Below are 21970 nucleotides of genomic sequence, written 5' to 3'. Positions count from 1 at the left end.
ACCAGTTAATTTTCAAAAAAGTAATGGTCAACCTGGTGGACATCTAAAGCCACATGACACTAGAAGCACACACTTAAAAGAACTATCACTAATAAATAATTCTTATTTTGGTAATATTCACTATGATATTCACTTAGATATGAAACTAGACTACACAATTAGTCGAATTTTTCAGGAAATGTCACTCTCTGAATTAGAAACACTTCACCAACTATGCGAATTAGAACGGACACAAATCCTACAATCACTTGCACTAGCAGTATTAAAAATACCCTACGCAGGATATTTACTATCAGGAAATAGATCAAATTTTTTAGACTACGAAGGAAACATTTTATGGTTTTATACCTGTACCAAAAAAGTATCACCACTATATGTTTTTGAAGATAAACGATGCTATAAAACAATCCCTATCTTTTATAAAAATAAAGTACATTTCGTTGACACACTTTCAAGACGAACATATTTCTGGGATACCGCAGTCCCATGTGGATCAGAAAATAGCCACAATGTAGTACAACTGAACCCTGATGAAGATAAATATTATCTTCTTACCCCATACCCCACATTAATGCAATCACTCAAAAAAAATTCACCCGAAAGCATTAGAGCTATTGCTCGAAACCCAAATATCGACTTACAATCAATTGGAATATATTCAAAATCCGATATCCAACATCACATTAGAACACAACAATCCCAAGAATTATTAACACAAATGGACACTATACAAAGACAATCAGTTGACCAAAACTTACGCAAACTTGCCGAAACCGCAGGATTTGCAGATATCTATACACAAGATTATAGCGGATATTTTAAGGACATTAAAGACTATATATATCTAAACGGTGAAAAATACCGACCACAAGATATTTCACCTATAAATATTTTTAGCTTTGTTACACTAAAAAATGAAATTCTTGATTTTCTAGGATGGCCCTATTACATCTTAGAAAAATAAACTATTTTATACGCAATGTTCAACTTTAAAGGATTTCTTTTTTCACTTTTAAAAGGAATCTATAACACATGCGCTATACACACACAAGTAAATAGACAAGCAAGTGTAGCACGCATACTATTTGCAGGATTTTTTGGAATTTTTTCATCATCAATAAACAAAATTCTTTTAGACGCACAAAAAAAAGAATACAATACAAAAATAGCGACAAGACAGAACACGTACGACGAAGAACATAATAATATAGAGGTAACGCCTACAGCACCACAGTTACCACCGCTACCACATAACCATCCATTATCCCTAGTCCCACGAAATTTCCGAAATTTAGCAATAACACATAATCCAAATTTTAGACCAAACATATCACAAAGTCCCATACAACATATAATGACACATCATTCACAAGATGAAAATACATATGAACAAATTATCGAACAACCCCATACCACTGCTTTTCAGACTCAAATTAATAATTTTTTTAGCCCACGATGAGCCGACAACTTGGATCCCTACACCGCTCGAATTCCCATCCAACCAACCTCAACACTCCAATTACAATAATTCCACTTTTTGCTTTCCCGCCACCCGATTTCCCAACTAGTAATATAACATCATGATGAATTCAGACACAAATTCAAATATTTCAGTTTTATGCTCCATTTCGCAACTCAATAACCCTAATATAGAAACCCTTGATGAATTTGCAGACTCCGAACCATCTCCATCCCATAATTTTCAAACCAACTCCTGAGTTTTTTCAAAACCCCCTTTTCAACCAATCCCACCAAATAACCCACTCCCATCCATTTCTACACCCTCTTATGCTTCACAAGTCACCCCAACCTACTCTTCATTTCATTCAGACCGATCATCCAATTCTCCAGATATTCCCCAAATCTCCCAAGAGCTCGATAATTTTATCACCCTACAACAACAACTATTACACCCTAGCACCCCCACTATAAATCAGATTTCTTCCACAATAGAATCCTCAAACCCACCTACCCCTACACCCTCTTCAGCTTATTCTGCATCATTAGCACAATCATCCACATCCACCGAATCATTAAATAGCACTAATAGAGCTTATCGCACTTTTGAAAGAAAATTCCCAAACCATCCATTCCCAACCAAACCAGGAACAGCCCGTGAATATATTAATCATCCACATCACACTAACACGAAAGTTTTTCTAGCAATCACCTTACCTTCATTTCCACAATTTACTTTAAATACCCTTCATGACACTAACGACACACGTAGTTTTGTAGATGAACATGTTTTAATGCCTACACTTCATAGGACATCATATTATCATTTTACTAATCCCCTTTGCCTACCATTATCAAATACTCATAACGATATAGAAAAAATCAAGATATGCTGTATCGACTCACCACACCACTAACACATAGACAATTTACTTATATAGTATTTAAAAAATCACTAAAAACATTCACTGCACCCCGAGCGAACGAATTTACGCTAGAATATTACGATTATAACATCATCCGAACTAACCAAGACCAATTTTTAGATGATGATCGCTTCGCTAACCCACAACTAACAGAAAAATTTTTCATCAAAACACCATATATATTTTTACTCAATATAATTGATCGAAAATTTGATCAGATCATTTCTGAAGCACTAACCGACATGCAAGCTTACGAAAGTTTTAAAGAAAAATTTCAATTATTTTCACTAACCTTCCACTTCCTTGCACCACATGAACGCGATTTGCACTGCTCACACGACATTATGTTACGCACTAAACAAACCCACACATATACATATTATCGCTTCATACAAAATCATTTTGATCTACACACTCCATCAAGACAACCACACCACCGTTTTCAGTTTCTTAACTCTAAATACACTTCACCATTTTTTCTAAATTTCACATATTGCATCAAAGATACTAATCTTCACGGCATCTTCCGCAATTATGATACCATAACCCAAAGGTATATGTTTTCTCCCATCACGAAGACCTTTAACGCAGAAGAATCCAGACCCTTCCTTATCCCACATGAATTTATCCAACCTATAGAAATCCCTATATTAGAATTCATCCACAACGACTAACAGGTTTTCCCCGACGACTAACAGGTAAGTATACTTTATACATATTTTTCACTAATAAGTTTAAAATAAATACTAACCATTCTTTACTCATGTTTCATTTAAATCTTTAGTCTTCATACCAGGATCATCTGAAGAAACAAAAAAGCAAAAAAAAAAACTTGTTAAAATTCTTCACTTCACTAATATTTTCCACAAGATAAACTGATAAAATTTATACCAAATGTAGTAAATTAATTTATAAATTGTTTCCCCAAAAGCAGTAAATTTCATAAAAAATGAAAATTTGTAATTTAAATTCTCCCCAAAACTAGCTGTAAAATTAAAATTCTCTGTAGTAAATTGATAAAATGAAAATGCAGTACTAACCTTTTGATATTTTCATTCACTCGCACAAGAATTCTATCCAAACTCGCACAGCTCGCCCACGAAGAATTGTTTAAATAATGAATTTCAGTTTCAAGTTTTCACACTCAACAACTCTAACACACGATAACAATTTCAAACTTTCCTTTAACCCGGTTGGAAAGGAATTATATCCTAAACAAAACTAACCAATGCAGCTTACTAAACACCACAAATCATAGAATAACAGCATGACTAAGAAAAGAAAACCAACGGTACCCAAACCGGATTAACCCAGTTTAAAACTGGATAATTTATTCTTTTGAAGACTATTATAAAGTCTAAAAAAGAAATAATAAAACACAAAAAAGTCGAAAGACAAACCCATAACAAAAACAATTCGATTTTTGAAAAAAGGACACAACCAACGAAACATAAGAAAAACCACCATAAACCCAATATAAAACGTTATCACATAACAGGACCTCTCACAGAAACCGCACGAACTCATAATCCCACTCCTGGCCTAACCCACCAGAGAGGACGTCCTGAGCATGCTCTATAGCCGGCCTAACCCACCGCGCTACATCCACGCTTTGTGACCACACTTCTATTTTTAATAAGAGGTACTCAAGGGTGAGTAACTCTTCAAAATAACCGAACTAAAACAAAATGCTTTTGTGAAAACAACTAACCAAAATCATAATTAAAACACTGAACTAATAAAAATTTTATAAAATGTAAACTATACTTTGCAGTATATAGATTAGCACACAACAACAAAGACGAACATCCAAAGACAAAATGACCCCACTACACTTAAAAAAGAATGGCCAACCACAAACCGATATGCCGTCCACAATCACAAACTCAAAGGATTTAGAGTACGACTTCACTTCCTAGAAAAGGACTTCATTGAACTAGACCAATGACCACCTCGATGTTCAAGTATACGTACAGATCCGAGATACAAGGCATCCCCTCCACGCACAATCTCCACGCCATTCCCAGACGAGGTCGAACACAAAAGAAGTTCTCTACATAAAACAGAAAAACCCGTCATAGCAAACCATTCTGAAATCAAATTGATTTCATTGGGAAACACCATCGTTGTCACAAGAAGACACAACGATTGATGCCCCTCACTCCAGCGTCCTGGAACTTCTCTAACAAGAGAAACCGGACAAGAGTACGATGTTCGCCAAATACCAGCGTCCATCATTCATCCTTTGAATTGCAGAAAGATAATTCTAAAAAACTCTGTAAAACCCGGATGGGTGGAACCTGATCTAAACTATATTTTTTGATTGGAAAAATTAGATATTTTACCACTGTAAAGCATTTAATATTAACCAATCATGATCCATCTAACTAACAACCCACTTATTTGTAAGTGCTGAAATTACTTGTAATTTCAGCACCAGAGAGATTTGAATTTAACTTAGAAATTAGTTGCCTCTCCAAGAGAACTTCAGTAGCCGCAATAAACCAGTATACCCTAGATCTATTGAGCCTAGCAGAGACTAGTTAAACAACCTGAGACTAGATAGTATAAGAGTAAGATTAGGATCGGTATTAGACTAAGAAGTTGCACGAATCTATCCGGCCGAAAATAAGATAGCGTGACGAGCAGACGGTGTACCCTATCCGAAATTACTCTATGAGTTAACCACATCGGTCCTAACTCATTTTTGTTGTTTTTTTGGGCTGGACGTTGTTGACTCAATTGCAAACAAAAACAACGAATCAATGTGGTTTCAGACCACCGACTTGTCGACTGAGAGGCGGACGTTTGAGTCAACAATTCATAGTTGATTTTCAGCACCAAATTCTGTGATTTTCTTTGAAACTGTTTTAGAATCCCACAATTTTCAGAGATCTGCTTTTAAGGCATCCTCAATTTGAACCCGGAGTATAGTGGACATCAAGATCTTGCAAGATCCTATTTTATTTTAAGATTTTTAAATGGGATAAATTTTTTGGCCAACACGTTTCTTGCAAGATTTTAATGACATTTTGAATTTCACTAAGACATGGGAAGCTATCCAGAGCGTTAGTGATGCACAATTGTGCTTCTTCTGATACTACTAGTTCTTCGCCAGTTACCTAACCTATTTTTCTCCTCTGTAAGTCTGGGTGCTGTAATCTGATTGGTCGCTCTATTCACGTGTATGAAGTGAATTAGTCCTGGATGTGTGATTGGAAATGAGTTCAGAATGACCTTGAATCCGGCCATGCGACCCTGGATGAAGTTGTGGAAGTCTTTTCTGGATCCATGCTCAGTCCTGGAAACATTGAAAAATCTAAGTGTATATGTGAAAAATCAAAGTATAATCTAAGTGAACATTAGTGGATTTTGTGCGTTGAATACGTATATTCTTAGCATTGAAATCCATTCTGATTCTAGACGTTGACCTTGAATGTGAGATGCATAGCATATCTGAAGTGATATTATTATAATGGTTATAACATTCCACAGAATACATACATCGGAAACAAAATTTTTGTTCTTACTTGAGAACCTCTGCAAATATATTGAACTGACCTGACCCTGGTCATGAAGTTGTGTGATATCTGGGCACAGAAGTCCCTGAAGTCATCTGGCTTAACATTGGGCATACCGAAAGTAGAGCCCAGGAACACTTTTTCGTACAGCCTCTTCAGGCAGTTCTGGTAGTTTTCCAGGGCACTCTCTGGAGCAGTAAACACTTACATTACAAACTAATAACTTAATTTGTTTCCAGCATAGTTAGAACTTCATCCAACACTTAATCATTCATCTTAAAAAACCGGGACCCAGTCTGGGAGATCGACCTGGGACTAATTATGTCTGTTTTAAGGCGTCTCTGTACAACGTCATGTGTTGTTTTTTGAGGGTGCTAGTTGCTGGGGTTGAAGATTCTAACTTAGTCTGGATCTGGGGTGCGGGATGTTAACTTGATCCAAAATGTTTCTTAAACCGATATTTAAAATAAACCAAATTCTTTTTCTTCGTTTCTTCTGAAATTTTACAAAATTACAACAAAAAAAACATCAGTTCATGGACACCAGCTCCTATAAACCTTATCAACAGTGTTCTTGAGTGAATATCATCAATGGTATCGTACCAACAAAAATGACACCCCCTTAACCCCCTCACGATCACTCCCACCCGTTCTTCCTCCCCTCCCTATAGGCCAAAAGTGGAACAAAACGGGTTCGGTTGCGGTCTTTTCTGGCTGGCCTAATTTTCTTGGAAATACATATCTTTCGGGCTGTTTTCGGGCCTAATCGTAATCAGAAGGAAAAAGTTAAATTTGTAAAACTTTGCTATCTAGCCACAAAAAACGAGCACACCACGGGAATCGATCCTCTCTGCAACCTCTCGATTTCTAGCAAACAAAATGAATTTGCTGTTGGGTAGTTGGAAAACAATATAATTGAGTTAATCAATTGAAAATTCGATCCAAGTCGGGCCCGTTTTTTTGTCGTTAATTTTTCAGGCCTGTCTTTTTTTAAACAACGGGTTCGGGCTGGATTCGGACCTCGAAATTTAGGCCCGATTCCACCTCTTCTTCGTGGCGCTAGAAAAACGGGAAGCCTGCTCACCCAGTTCGTCGCTGACGGGATGACTGAGTTTCTCCCCGAACTGGGTGGTGACTCTGGACAGGTACTTGGCCAGACCCCGACTGACACAGTTGCTCCAGAAGTGCTGCATCTCTTTCCAGTTGTTGTCTTCCTCCGCAAAGGCATTCGCAATCTCCTCGTGTGTCTGCTGCATACCTTGATAACATTGAAAAAGTCGAAATTTTAAAGAGCCGCGTAAAAATACTTGCTTTCAAATGCTTCAGTAGTCTAAATTGTAATTTCATCTTTGATCTGGAAAAGCGCCAAAAATTTCAATTGAGATCTTAGTTAGCGCCAAAAATTTCAATTGAGATCTTAGTTAGACAAAAAGATGTTGAAAGTGAATTTTAACGAGAATTTTAAAAAATGAAATTTACTACACACCCCCTAAGTCTGACCCTGATTATATGATTATACCTGAAAAGATTCCATTTTTAAACCAATTTTTCTGTTTCCAGAAACAGTTTTTAATCATAGTCGTTTTTTGTCGTGCCAGTTATGTGCTTGTGGAGGCCCTTAGTTTGTTTAGGGTATGTTATTACCCTGGTTAAGACTTACGCTGTGCGTCACATTTTTTCGTACCATCTTAATACCTGTATTTTCATCAATTCAAAACAAATGTGTGCCAAATTTTTTCGTACCACTTCAGAAATGTTCAAAAAAAGTCAGTAAGAAACTTTATTTCCATTTCTCGTAACACATGATAAGAAACGACGATGCAACGATGAGAATTGAGTTTTAACATATTCAGAAAGATTCGAGTTCAAGTGGTCTACGGCTTCAAAAACTCTTTCTTCCCGTTCTTATATGTTTTTCGGTTGCAGACCATCATACATCCTGGAACTCAACATGCTCCACCATCGGGTAGAATGTCTCTCCTTAAATGGATGGCAGCGTCTTTCATAAGATTAATGTAGGTGTCTGAATTTATTCGACCAGATAATGTTTCGACGAAAATGTAACCTGTCAAAAAATCATATCCCAGCCTTAACTTCAGCCTTATACTCATTCATGTCTATTGATGCTACGCACGCAAGAGCTAATTCAATAACACCGAGACATTTTAGTTCAATTTAGAGTAAAGAGACCAATTCAAAGAAAAACAACGACAGCTGATTGCTGAGCAATTAACACAAAAGGTTCGACAACAAATACAACAAGACTACTCTTATCAGGGCAAAGCCCTGAATGTTCCGACTGCTTTTTGAGGTCTATGGAGCAGTAATAACATGAACAAATCAAATGTAATAATAAAAATTGGAATTTTTTTCAAAAAAATTCAAGATTTTTTGTAAAAACATCCCCGACACGTCATATTAAGTACAAAGTGATAAATTTTGCTCTTTTTAACAAATCAATTAAGACAGATAAGCTTTCTTGAACCAATTTGGAACTAGTTCTATGACGGATTAAATCTTTGCTTACGCGTTAATAGTGCGAAATATAAAGCACATTAGTTGTCCAAATTGACCAAAATGGCAATCTTTAAACACCCATAACTTTACAAAATTGATCACAGGTAAAATATCTTTTCAAATTTGAGCTCAGGACAACAATAGTTTTTGAATGATATGGTGTCAAGAAGGCGCTAAAATCTTCAGCTTTTACATCTCAATTCTATAATAAAGACATGCACGAAATTAGACGGAAAATCAAAAGATTTTAGCAGGTTTGTCTCTCCGTTGAGGCTTTTTTCGAAAAGTTTTAATAGAGGAATTCTTTCCGACGATTATATGTGGTAACTAATTTTGCGTGGAAATGAAAAATCAATGAAAAAAAACTAAAACGCACTCGAATACAAATCCTCCCGAGTTTAAGTGGTCGGGATAAAACAGCAGGTGCTGAGCAAAACATAACGAAAAACTAAAAATTGAAAGACAGAAAAATCAATAATGCTCTGCAAAACTTCGGAGAGCTTGCCGACGGTTTTTACTTGGAAGTTTTTGTTGACAATTCAATTATTGGGTTTGGACTTCCAGTTTGCACCACCGGCCATTGATCATTCTAGCATGATTTCTTCATACCGATAAAAGTTTAGGTGATCTCTTCAGCTACTTACCCCATTTTGCAAAAGTCTGGAGATTGATTACTAGGTAAAAAACTCAAATGTGCTTGATCGTTGAATTAGTTCTTCATATGGGATGCCAAAAAAAACTTGATACCATAAGGGGGAAACCCTTAAAGAGGTCTTAATTAGGCTTATCTTCTTCCGAATAAATTAAATTACTTAACAATACGAATGTGGTTGATCTTCCATCAAAAGGTTTTTCAGATTGTACAATTCTCAAATACTATAATCCTCAAAACAAAATGATTTTTATGCGTGTTGAGTAACAAATTCTTTTTATAATAGTTTCTAGCAGGAACCAAAAAAAGTATTTGAGCTGATACGTTTTTCAATCAAGCAAATTAGTTATAAGATTATTTAATTGTTTTTGCGTTAAAATATCAACCGCTTGTGAGAACTAGGCAATACTTTCCTTATTGGGTTTTTTAGGACAATGGTTTATGCAAAAAGTAAGTGTGTTTCTATAATAGGCTTATCGCAGAGTAATTTAACAGTTCACCTGATTTAATTTTTAAAATTACCTGATACACTGTGGCATCTTCCCCCGTGGCAGATGCCAAGCAATGGACAACTATTAGATCGTGCTTTACAAAATTTTCACTCAAAGTTAGTAAAAATTAAAATTTTTCCTTTAGCTAGAAAGCTTATGCCTAAAAATTAATTTAAAAAAAAACTGTCTATTTTTCGAAAAATTGTAGAGTAGCTTACCGTATAAAAAAAGAAAGATTTATAGATAATACTTTACACTGAAGTTTCGCAATTTTTATAGTTTTTTTTTGTGAGAACAAACTGAGTCTCAAATATAGTATGGACAAGACAGCGTAGTTGAAATGATATCTTCTTGCACCTTTTGCGAAGGACTGAAATTCTTGGATAAATCCTGCAAGATAAAATTTTTCGACTAAACATTTTACACACAGACCGAAAACTGAAGTGACAATAATATCTTCGAACCTCGAAATATACTTCTTTGTGTTGATCGTTTCGAGAATGCAAACTTTGAAGGCATCTTGTAAGATCCTTGCAAGATTTGCATTTCCTCAATCACGAAGAAAGTCCATAGATTACATAAAATTTTTACATTTCGAGCAAAAATCTGAATTTGCAATTGTTTATTTTTTGTCAGTAAATTTTTATGTAAAGGTTAATTAGCAGGAAAATTTTCAATCGATTTACACATTTTGTTTTTCAAACTATAAGTCTGAAGTTTTTCAAAACTGATGTATATTCCTTACAGTTGCTTTTGCATGCATTCTCATAATTTCGTTCGCCTTAGGAGAAACTTAATCCAGCAATCCTTGCTATGAGATTTTGCTGAGTATTTGCTACACATCGAAAATTATAAACACAGCAAAACAATTCACGAATATTTTGTAGTAGAATTCAAAGTCTTGCTTATTTCTCGCAAATGTAATGCAAATCGTGCAAAAACTTCCGATAAAGGCAAAAGAGCAATACCCGAGTCGAGATTTTTCACCTAATTTGAAGCAAGATTTGAGCGGTTTGAGCGGTTTTTTTAGACAATTACGCTCAAAATCTTGCTTCAAAATGAGCGGTTTGAGCTGTTTTTGAACGGTTTTATCAAAAAAAAACGCTCAAAAACCGCGCAAGATTTGAACGGTTTTGAGCGGTTTATCTAAAAAAACCGCTCACAAACCGCTCAAATCTTGCGCGGTTTTTGAGCGGTTTTTGAGCGGTTTTTTTAGATAAACCGCTCAAAACCGTTCAAATCTTGCGCGGTTTTTGAGCGGTGTTTTTGGAGAAACCGTTCAAAAACCGCTCAAACCGCTCATTTTGAAGCAAGATTTTGAGCGTAAATGTCTAAAAAAACCGCTCAAACCGCTCAAATCTGGCGCGGCTTTTGAGCGGTTTTTTTAGAAAAACCGTTCAAAAACCGCTCAAACCGCTCATTTTGAAGCAAGATTTTGAGCGTAATTGTCTAAAAAAATCGCTCAAACCGCTCAAATATTACCTATTTTCTAGTGGTTATTTTGCTCGAGCATTTGAAAAAAGTCGCTCACATTGTTTTTGGTCAAGACATCGAAAAAAATAATGCTTGATTTGAGAACAGTTAAGATCTTTTTTAAATTGTAGATGGTATTTCAACTGCATCTTAGCGTGGGTTGATCAAAAATGCTTATCCTACAATTTCCATATATGAAAAAATGCTACAATTTTTTAGTTTCATAGACTCAGAAAATTGTAAAAAACTCTAGGATAAGCGTTTTTTCATATATAGAAATTGTAGAAAAAACTTTTTTTCAGTCATGGAAATTGTAGGATAAACATTTTTTCATAAATGGAAATTGAAGGATAAACATTTTTTTATAAATGGAAATTGTAATATAAGCATTTTATCATAAATGGAAATTGTAAGACAAGCATTTTTTCATATATGGAAATTGTATGATAACTGTTTTTTTAGCTTCAAATTAAATTTTCGTTTTTGATGAGCAATGTTCTTTAAATTGAGCAAAAGCACTCTTAAATATTTTAAATTTGTTTATAAACAAGTTTGAACAATTTCTGAAAATCTTGCCTTTCATGAAAAAATGGTTATCATACAATTTTCATATATGGAAATTGTATGATAACCATTTTTTTTTTAGAAAAAAAAAACGTAGTTCTTTTTTATCACCAGACTGTTGTATTTGGTTCAAATAGCCGGAGAAACTAGATTGAATCTTTTTTCAATGGTTTTTTGAAATTGTATGAAAATTGTATGATTAGCATTTTTCCATACATTCGTATGATAAGCTTTTTCGGTGTGGGGAAATTTAAAATAAATATTTTCGGTTTAGGGATGTCAACCCGGGGTCACATTACCTTTCCAGGCCTTTTTGTTGGTTTTAATCGGTTTTCTTTATAAGACCGCTCAAAAACCGCTCTAAAACCGCTCAAATCTTGCTTGAAAAACCGTTCGAAAATCACCGCAAGAAATGAGCGGTTTTTGAACGGTTTTTTAAGCTAGATTTGAGCGGTTTGAGCGGTTTTTCCAAAAAAAAACCGCCCAAACCGCCCAAACCGCTCAAACCGCTCAAATCTTGCTGAAAAACCACTCAAACCGCTCAAATCTTGCGCGGTTTTTGAGATGTTTTTGAGCGGTTTTTTTAGATAAACCGCTCAAAACCGTTCAAATCTTGCGCGGTTTTTGAGCGGTTTTTTTAGATAAACCGTTCAAAAACCGCTCAAACCGCTCATTTTGAAGCAAGATTTTGAGCGTAATTGTCTAAAAAAAACGCTCAAACCGCTCAAATCTTGCGCGGCTTTTGAGCGTTTTTTTTAGAAAAACCGTTCAAAAACCGCTCAAACCGCTCATTTTGAAGCAAGATTTTGAGCGTAATTGTCTAAAAAAACCGCTCAAACCGCTCAAATATTACATATTTTCCAGTGGTTATTTTGCTCGAGCATTTGAAAAAAGTCGCTCACATTGTTTTTGGTCAAGACATCGAAAAAAATAATGCTTGATTTGAGAACAGTTAAGATCTTTTTTAAATTGTAGATAGTATTTCAACTGCATCTTAGCGTGGGTTGATCAAAAATGCTTATCCTACAATTTCCATATATGAAAAAATGCTACAACTTTTTAGTTTCATAGACTCAGAAAATTGTAAAAAAACTCAAGGATAAGCGTTTTTTCATATATAGAAATTGTAGAAAAAACTTTTTTTCAGTCATGGAAATTGTAGGATAAACATTTTTTCATAAATGGAAATTGAAGGATAAACATTTTTTTATAAATGGAAATTGTAATATAAGCATTTTATCATAAATGGAAATTGTAAGACAAGCTTTTTTTCATATATGGAAATTGTATGATAACTGTTGTTTTAGCTTCAAATTAAATTTTCGTTTTTGATGAGCAATGTCCTTTAAATTGAGCAAAAGCACTCTTAAATAATTTAAATTTGTTTATAAACAAGTTTGAACAATTTCTGAAAACCTTGCCTTTCATGAAAAAATGGTTATCATACAATTTTCATATATGGAAATTGTATGATAACCATTTTTTTTTTCAAAAAAATAAAACGTAGTTATTTTTTATCACCAGACTGTTGTATTTGGTTCAAATAGCCGGAGAAACTAGATTGAATCTTTTTTCAATGGTTTTTTGAAATTGTATGAAAATTGTATGATTAGCATTTTTCCATACATTTGATGCAGGCAATTGTATGATAAGTTTTTTCGGTGTGGGGAAATTTAAAATAAGCATTTTCGGTTTAGGGATGTCAACCCGGGGTCACATTACCTTTCCAGGCCTTTTTGTTGGTTTTAATCGGTTTTCTTTATAAGACCGCTCAAAAACCGCTCTAAAACCGCTCAAATCTTGCTTGAAAAACCGTTCAAAAATCACCGCAAGAAATGAGCGGTTTTTGAACGATTTTTTAAGCTAGATTTGAGCGGTTTGAGCGGTTTTTCCAAAAAAAAACCGCCCAAACCGCCCAAACCGCTCAAACCGCTCAAATCTTGCTGAAAAACCACTCAAACCGCTCATATCTTGAGCGGTTTTTGAGCGGGATCTCGACCCGGGTATATTTTCTTGCAAGTTTTCTCTTAAGATATCTTTCAAGATTTAGTATATTTTACTGCCATTTCCTCAAGGCTCAAAACTGGTAGCAAATTTCGAAGAAAAAAAACAAAGGCACCTTGTAATGACAGCTGGTGTGGATTGATGGCCACAATGACCCCCTTAGCTCGGATGATGTCCAGTGCCTGTACCATTTTGGTGATGCTTCTGGCCAGCTGTTGGTGCTGGTGTGTTGTCGCAAACATCAGCATCACGTCTCGCACCTAAACAGTTAGATATATCTAAGGGAGTGACTGTTGATACTGACACAACTGCATCTCTACTCTAATCCTTCATTTCCCACATAAAGTCGCGGTGCTCACTTTATCTTTTGCCTGTCTCGACCGAAACTCGTAGGCTTCGACCGTGCTCCACCGTGCTCGACTGAAAAAAAACGTGCTCGACAGTGCTTAACCCTAGCAAGATATGTTTCGACCGTGTTCGACCAAAAAAAATGAGATCAACCTAGCTCGACCTAAGCAAATTGTGTTTCAACCGTGCTCTATCAAAAAAAGTATGCCTTTTTGATTGTTTGAGTCAATGTTTGTCCACTGAAAACATTGAAGGCAAACATTGAATTGATTAAATGGTCAATACGGCAGTGAACAAAAATCCAGTGTACAAAAATGAACAAAACAAAACTTTTATCCGACTCAACATTGAGCTGATAAGAATAATTCAAACCTTTAGTGAGATAGTGGTAAGTATAGGGCAAAGTTAGGCTAATTAATTAGCTGTAGCCCTAATCTTACAACCTTTCCAAGTGTTAGCGAAAACTGGCAGCTCCTTGTGGTTACCAAATATTTGTAAAAAAAAAATGAGTTTCATTCACTTCAGAATCCTTTATGTTGCTCTCGTTTCACAAACCGAGATCGTTTTCACTGTGTCTATGCATTATTTTGCCAATTCCGCATGATATTTATTTCAAACAGTCGATTCGTACAAATGGTGTCAAAAGTATCTGTAAAACTTCAATTCCAGTGATTTTTTCAAAACTATATCTCTGCAAAAACGTACTGCTGACCAAAACTATGTAAAGTCAAGCTGGTTGAGAGAATGATGTTTTGCTTTGATTGCCTCGAGAAGATCAAAAGGAATCTTAAGTCTCTTAAAGAAAACGCATCTGGTTTTTAATTTTATTCTGAGTTTCTGAGCCAAGAATTACAAATTTTTTGATTTGAAAGATTTTACAATTTTGATTATCAATTTTATAGCTCTCATATCACAAATGGAGACGTGTTTATTGTAACTTTGCAAGTGTTGCCAATTGTTTTGGATATTTTTAAAAAAAATTTATTGTTTTTGAAAAGAAATGATATCGAGAAATTGAATATAATCAAAATAAAGATTTCCAATTTTTGGTTAGAAAGCTAGTGAACATCATCACTTGATCAATTATTTTAAAAAGCTGACGACATTTATTTCATTCATGACTGAAAGTGTCAATTTAAATTTTCGTGCTCTAGGTATATGCTTCGATTTGTTTCTAGTAGGACCCAAACCCCAGTCTCGACTATTCATTTTCGTTCGAGCACTGACATTAGCTCGATTTTGAAAATTGAAACTCATAAAGAGAACCTGCGCCCGAGTAAATACCTTAAACATCAAAAAATATCAGAGAGCCAATTGTTTAGAAAAGTCCTTGTGGCGTTATGGCGCATTTATAGTGATGATAACATAGCAACAAGTATCTAATTGCGAGCTCAAAGCGCATGTGTCCTGCGATTAACAAGAACTCTACTTGAATTTTAGTCAACGTAAAGTAATTAACTTCTTGGTTAAGCCTCTGGCTGCATAATTTGACAAAGGAAAGGAGTAAAATGTTTTACAACCTCAATCAAAATTCAAAAGTTTTTCGGCATGGACTATAGGATAGTCTGTCCGCGCGGCCTAGTTCAATCAAAGTTCAAATGATTTGTCTTAGATCTTTTTATTATGCTTTCGACAAAGAAAAAAATGTCTTGTTTTCTTCGTTTTTTGAGCAGCTATAAAGAATATCGGCTTGAAGATTTGACACGCGGGCAATGATTTACTCTATGAAGTCGGGTTTGAAATTATGCATTCAAAATTGTTCTTTGGAAAGTCCCATTACTGTGGCTTTGTCTTACTTTGCGTAATAACAAAGAGTTTTGCGTTAGTTAGGGAGAGAGGAGAAATGCTATACGAGCCATTTAGCCGTGGGATACCAAAAACTACTAGAAACAGGTTTAACCAAGGATGCCAGATCCTACGATTAACTAACAAACCGACTACGTTAAAAGGAAACCAGTTAACGACATTTAATTCAACAAGGGGTTAAATGTCTTAAATTTGGGGTTTGGCCAAAAACAAACCACAGAGAGAATTTTACGGCAAGAAATAGTATCTTTAAAAACTGCAGGGGCCGTCGTGGACACTTTGCGAAACAGTATAAGAAAGCAGGGGTAAACCAAATTGCGAGATCACACGAATTTACTCATTTGAAGACCAATGTGATACGCATATTCGAAGAAGACCATGATGAAGAAGAAGTCGTAGTGTTTGCGACCCGAACGTTGTGGGATCGAGCAGCAATTGAAAACCGAAAGCTACGGGATCTGAAAATGTGCAGTGGCCAATGGAAAGCATCTTAGAGGGTAAAATTCAGGAGCTAAAAATAAGGGACTTTTTTTTTGCAGTGAAAAGAGTTTCTGAAGTGATCCGAAACATCTTCCATAGTGCGGCAGTTAAATTAATTAGAATTTTTGAGTGCATTCGTTTTGATATCGAATCCGAAAATTGGGTGGCTAAAGGAGCCGCGCTGTTAAACACCGAGGGCGGTCAAATGGATATCAACGGGGAAAAATCTTACCACTACAAGGCATCGATCGAAAGGAAGCGAAAAAAGTTGTCACGGTCAGTGAAGGAAGTGAGTGGAAACTAGAATTTTCAAGAGTTCCAATACTCACCAGTGCAACGTAAGCAAAAAAGTGTACTTTGAGAGAGTTCAAGAACTAATGTAAAGCCAAGGTGCGCCTAAAAACTGCGAAGGCAGCACACATTCCCACGAGCCGTTATTTTTCATATAATTGAAAGGTAAACGAGTCCTACCAAAAGTTGAATGGATGATTTGGATGATATACTCAACGCGACCCAGGGCTCGGGAGAACGCCTTTGGCAAGTATCATGAAGGTGTTAAGAAAACCTGACAAAACCAATGCCGCCACAAAAGAAAGTGGTTGGTTGGGGTTTCATTTCTCTGATGAAGGAGCTGTGCCAATGGAGAGTCGAATCCACTCTGAAGATGAAAAAACAAGAAAATATAACAAATGTTAGATCATTATTTGGATCAGTTAACCAATTCATTAGGTTTATCCCAAAACTACCTGCTACCACAGAACCAACCAGGGGCTTAAGGAATAATGTTCACGATGCGAATGGAGGATGCAAATATTACAGCGCTTGCAAAAATGAAAAAAAAATAGCGACTTCGTTGAAAACCATCAGTTAGATGTACATAAAAGCAATCGTGTAAATTGTGAGGCATGAAAACAGGTTCTAGGGGCGGCCCAAAAACAATTACACACCAATGATCGGAAACCTGTGTCAATGGACGGAAACCCGGTTTTTCAACAAAGCAGAAATTAAATAGAGTTAGATTTGTTAGCGGTGATATGGGCAGTTTCCCATTACCAAAATTACTGGTTTAGGCCCCACTTTAAACTCATAACTGATCTTATAGCCTTATTGTCGGGAAAAAAAGAATCTCATAGCTATACAACTGATCTTTTAGCCTTAGAAGAAAAGAATGCAAAACTATACAAACACGTTTGATAAGATGGGTAAATAGATTGATACAACTCGACTATGAAAAAGAACAAATCTCAGAGAAGAACATGGGCTTTTTCGACTAATCTTCTAGGCCCCACTTCTAGGCTCCCAACGGCCCCAAAAGTGTCTGAGCGTGACCATATATTCGTGGTAGCGCAAACAACTGCTGTGAGTCAGCTACTAAAACCGTCGGCGTTGACAAGAAAATCAGCCGAAGGTAAAGTTAAATAACGTAATAGTGAGAACAAAGCCGGAATGTAAATTAAGTCATCAAAAAGAATATGCAGCAAAGAAACTAATTGATACGTTCAAAAAGGTCATTTAACCAAAGTTTGTACTGAAAAAGAGACGAAAAGAGAGTTTTTTCGATTGTGAATTGATTATTCCGTTAAGGATCAGCAAAAATCAAATAAGATTCTCCCGTTCAGAGAAAAAATACTGCAAAAAATCCAGGAGTTTTTGACTATTAACGTGCATCATACCAAATCTCTCAGACTGCCTTCGGATGAGTCTCTCATTACCCTGTACGCCATGTTTCCGGCAGTTTTGTTTAAATGGCTAAAATTTTTCGACGCTCAGTTTACCGCAATTCTTACCAGGGCGGAAAAAATCCAAAATTGTATCGTCGAGGCACTGGATTCAAAGAAATTAGAAGACATTAAGAGTTTTGGCCCTTATTGTGACAACCATGTGGCTAAAGTACGCACATCCAACGGCACATATCGCCACAGCTGAGAGCCCCGATTATGATGCGTATTCACAAAAGGAACTGGGGAGCGTTTAAGATGAGGAACGTGGATAGCATTTAATTCTTGTAGTCATATGTGAACAAGCAGATACAATTGACTGCAACGAACTGTACTGATTCCATCAAGTCCGTAATAATTGTAAAATAGTCATTTCGGATGGGGACGTAGCCAGATTAGATACGTTACAATAGCCGAACCAGGAAAAACCATTAGGTTTTCTGGGACCCGTGACTGCGGTGTGGGGCATGAAAAAGCATCTGCTCAGGTGTTTTGACAAATTTTCAAAAATTGAGTCGGTGCAGATAAAAACTAGAATCTCGAAAATTGTATTGCGCTACAAGCGATGCCGAGGGCGATTAAAATTGATCAGAAGAGGTTGTAACTAAACCCATTGGTGTATTTTGTACCAAGAGCAACATCAAAGTGTTTTGTGCCCCAGTAGGCCAACATCGGGACTCAAGATTAGTGAAACGACTGCTTCGCTTAGTGAGAGAATTACTTTTGACTTGTTCTTTCCAACTACTTAGAAAAGCGCTGAAATGCGCTTTAAAGAAAATCATGTTTAGTAATAGGGCGACGATACACCAATGTTTGAGTTACTCTCCATTCGGAGCCCATTTTTCTAGAAAACCGAAAAAAGGCACGGTTGCTCGCAACGCCTCATCAAGTAACTTGTCTTGGAAACACGTTGTGTGTTTCTTAGATAAGAACAAGAAGTTATTCCCTGCGCGCGTATTGCAAAGTTGCACTTTAGCCGATGACAAAATGGGGAAGACACATGTTTTGACCGAGAGGTGTGTTGCTTTTAATGGGCGCAGACTAGATCCAGAGCGATATTCAGTGCTTATAAGAGGAGATGTCAGGTCGTTTTGTCAACGTCTTATGTGAGTTGAGAAGAATTCTGAAGCACACTAAACTAGTACCCTCGGACGCTAATGCTCAAGGAGATACAATCAATGGATTCAGGATACAAGCGTTGTACCCGGGGCTCGAGGCTCGAATCCGAAACGGTCCCAAAAACCCAGCCTTGGTCAAACTAGTAGATGCAACCCAAACCAGATTTTCAACCATTGGCGTCAGTATATAAAAATTTTGAAAGGGATTGCGCGCCGAAAAATGCGATTTTCTGTCAGAACTTTCCAAAAAGTGCCCAAGAACAGTTTTTTACCTGACTTTTTTTCAAAAAATTGCCTGCGGCCAGGGGCAGATCTAGCATTTTTTTGAGGAGGGTCGAATTTTCAAAAAAAAATCTAAAATTATGTCGACCTTTACTTTGGTCTATCAAATTGATTTTCCGAGTTCTCCCAAAGCAATAATTAGACTATTTTTCGGCCAAATGTTTGCGCCGCAGGCAAAATTGTGGAAACTCAGGCCAAAAAAGGTGTTTTTAGCCGCTATTTGGAAAATTTTGACACTCCTCCTCAAAAATATTGTATTTTGATGCCAAAAGGCTCCTTTTGAAAATTTCTAGGGTTCGTTAGCCAAAAATGGATATCGGCTGTGGGTCGAATCCCAGAGGGGGGGACCCAGCCCCCTTAAATTCGTCAAGGTCTGCGGCACAAAAATTTTGCTCAAAATAGAGTCTTTATCGTGTTCTCGGGGTGCTCGAAAAACCCGTCAACGTCAAGAAAGCCGTCATCAAAAAAAACCGTCAACCTAAAAAAAAACGTCAACAAAATTTTGTGAAAATCCTAGATCAGTCCCTGTGGTTAAGTAATTCCGAGTGGATGTGGATGTTAACTTGGTTCTAAATTGAAACTCGTAGCTAATCATACTCGAGCATTATACAAGCAGCTCTTGTAATTTTGTATCCATTTAGATTGAGTGGTGGCGGATCTTAATTGTCTTAAACCCATTACTTCTGATTGCGATATAAACCGATAAGCGCTGCGTGTATAATATTGGAATCTAACTTCAAGTTGGAGTTAGCATGCTAGTTAACATCCTATACCTGCTTAACACTTACTGCAATGCGTACGAAGAATAGGTTGGTGGGTATTCTGGCATCTCCACTCTTGCTCATGCAGTTCACTAGAGTCGCATGGTTCTGTTTGCGAAGATTGGCCTGCAAAAGTATAACATCAATGAGGACACTTATTGTACAGAATTTTTTGCAAACAATTCCATTTTTTGTGTAGAGTTTTTGGTTATCAATCCGATTTTTTGCAAACAATCCAATGAATCACCAGCAGATTTAGGGGGTGGGGGAGCGGTCGCCTTTTCCTCAGGGATTAGACCCCCTGCCGACCCAAAGGGTCCCCTGTTTGTACTATTTTGAGATATTCAATTTCGACTGACTGTCCCTAAAATTTTTCTAAAGGTGCCTTCGGCGCTAAAATTTACTAATTTTGAGAGGGGAGCGCGCGCCGAAAAAAAAACAATTTTTTGGTCAACATTTTCTACAAGAAGGGTCCAAAATGGCTTACATTTTTCGCCAATTTTTTCAAAACATTGCCACCGGTGCAGAAACCTCTGTCAAAACATAGTCTCTACAGCAATTTGGTCGTCCAACAAAAATTCCGAAACTTTTTGAAAATCTCCCTCCCCCGAGTAAATCCTAGATCCACCCCTGTAGTGAATACATGCGCTTATGTTTTTACTAATCAAATTTTCATAGTAATTGATTTTAATCCGTTTTGTTATCGGAATGCCAATTGTTCCAAATAGCTAATTTTAAGTTTAAAAACCTAATTAATTTTTTTCTTACTATGCGCATGCACACACGTGGGACACGCAATATCTCTGGAGATTATCTGAACGGTATGACGGCAATTCATAACAAAATATTTTGTCGCTAGTCAATTAATCAGGACTAATAGCTTGGACAAACTGAAGGTTTGAGTCTCAGAGACAAGTGTAAAAAACTGACCATCAGAACAGGACTTAGCGGCAGATATTGTAAGTCCTCCCTTGTAAGTCTATGAGACGCTCCTGTTTCTGCGTTGTCCCCATTGATTGTTGTCGTCGCTTCACTAAACATTGTCCCACACGACTCATTAAGGTCATCCACCTCTGGAATCGAACCCATTGAACCCCCTGGTGACCCGAAATTATTACTCATATCTGTGACGTAGTCGGTTGCATAATCATTACTCAACGGTGATCCATTGTCAGAACGAGGTCCACCATTTTGGATGGAACTTTTCGGTTCTGGAATTATAAATTGAGGATCACTTCTGACAGGTGTTTCTGGGATTCCAGGGTCAAGCAAGGTCACCGTTCGTGACATTTTGCCACCACTTCCGCTTCCGTCTGAGTTCTTATGACCTCTAAGATTAAGTTCATCAAAGCTCAAACCGACTGATACTGGAGGAAGAGTTCGTGATCGGGTTTTCCGAGTATTTTGCCGCGACGATGCCGATTGCTCGGTATTTGAAGTCGTGTCGTTATTGAAATCTGAAGTGGTTTCGTCGAAGAGAAACTGTTCGTCAAGTGATGAAAATTTGGTAGCTGTTACTAAGGTTGCATTTGTTGTATTCTAAATCAAAAAGTATGCAAAACAAATTAAACCTTTTTTTTTGTAAATAGGAGGGATCTCCCCTGCTCGGAAAAAAACTCTCGTTTGCTGGAAAAGGAACAAAAAATATTAGTAATATCTATCTATAAAGTTTGTATAGGAGTTGATTATAGAAGCCAGGGGTGGATCTGGGATTTTTTTAGGTCGCCCCCCCCCCCTCAAAAAAAAATAATATATATTGGCGCCGAATGCACTTTTAGAAAATTTTTAGGGTCTGTTAACCAAAACAGATACGTCAAAATAGTACAAAGAATGGACCTTCTGGGTCGGCACG

At 36.6% G+C, this 21970-nt stretch overlaps 1 protein-coding gene across 2 annotated transcripts in view; it reads right to left on the bottom strand.

Annotated features, from left to right (window-relative positions):
* Positions 1 to 21970, bottom strand: part of LOC134852883 (uncharacterized) — a 66263-nt gene that overhangs the window by 16890 nt on the left and 27403 nt on the right. The window contains exons 6-11 of one of the 2 annotated variants that reach the window (XM_063868727.1): positions 21049 to 21657; positions 20146 to 20244; positions 13721 to 13865; positions 6989 to 7162; positions 5946 to 6093; positions 5512 to 5685 (exon numbers count right to left, since the gene is read on the bottom strand). In XM_063868727.1, the coding sequence (XP_063724797.1) occupies positions 5512 to 5685; positions 5946 to 6093; positions 6989 to 7162; positions 13721 to 13865; positions 20146 to 20244; positions 21049 to 21657 (1349 nt within the window). The remainder of the gene's footprint in view (positions 1 to 5511; positions 5686 to 5945; positions 6094 to 6988; positions 7163 to 13720; positions 13866 to 20145; positions 20245 to 21048; positions 21658 to 21970) is intronic. The other variant, XM_063868728.1, reaches the window with a different exon arrangement.

Source organism: Symsagittifera roscoffensis, chromosome 8 (assembly GCF_963678635.1).
Source record: "Symsagittifera roscoffensis chromosome 8, txSymRosc1.1, whole genome shotgun sequence".
NCBI classification, from domain to species: domain Eukaryota; kingdom Metazoa; phylum Xenacoelomorpha; order Acoela; family Convolutidae; genus Symsagittifera; species Symsagittifera roscoffensis.
The sequence above is the reverse complement of the archived record's forward strand: the minus strand, read 5'-3'. Positions and strand labels throughout refer to the sequence as shown.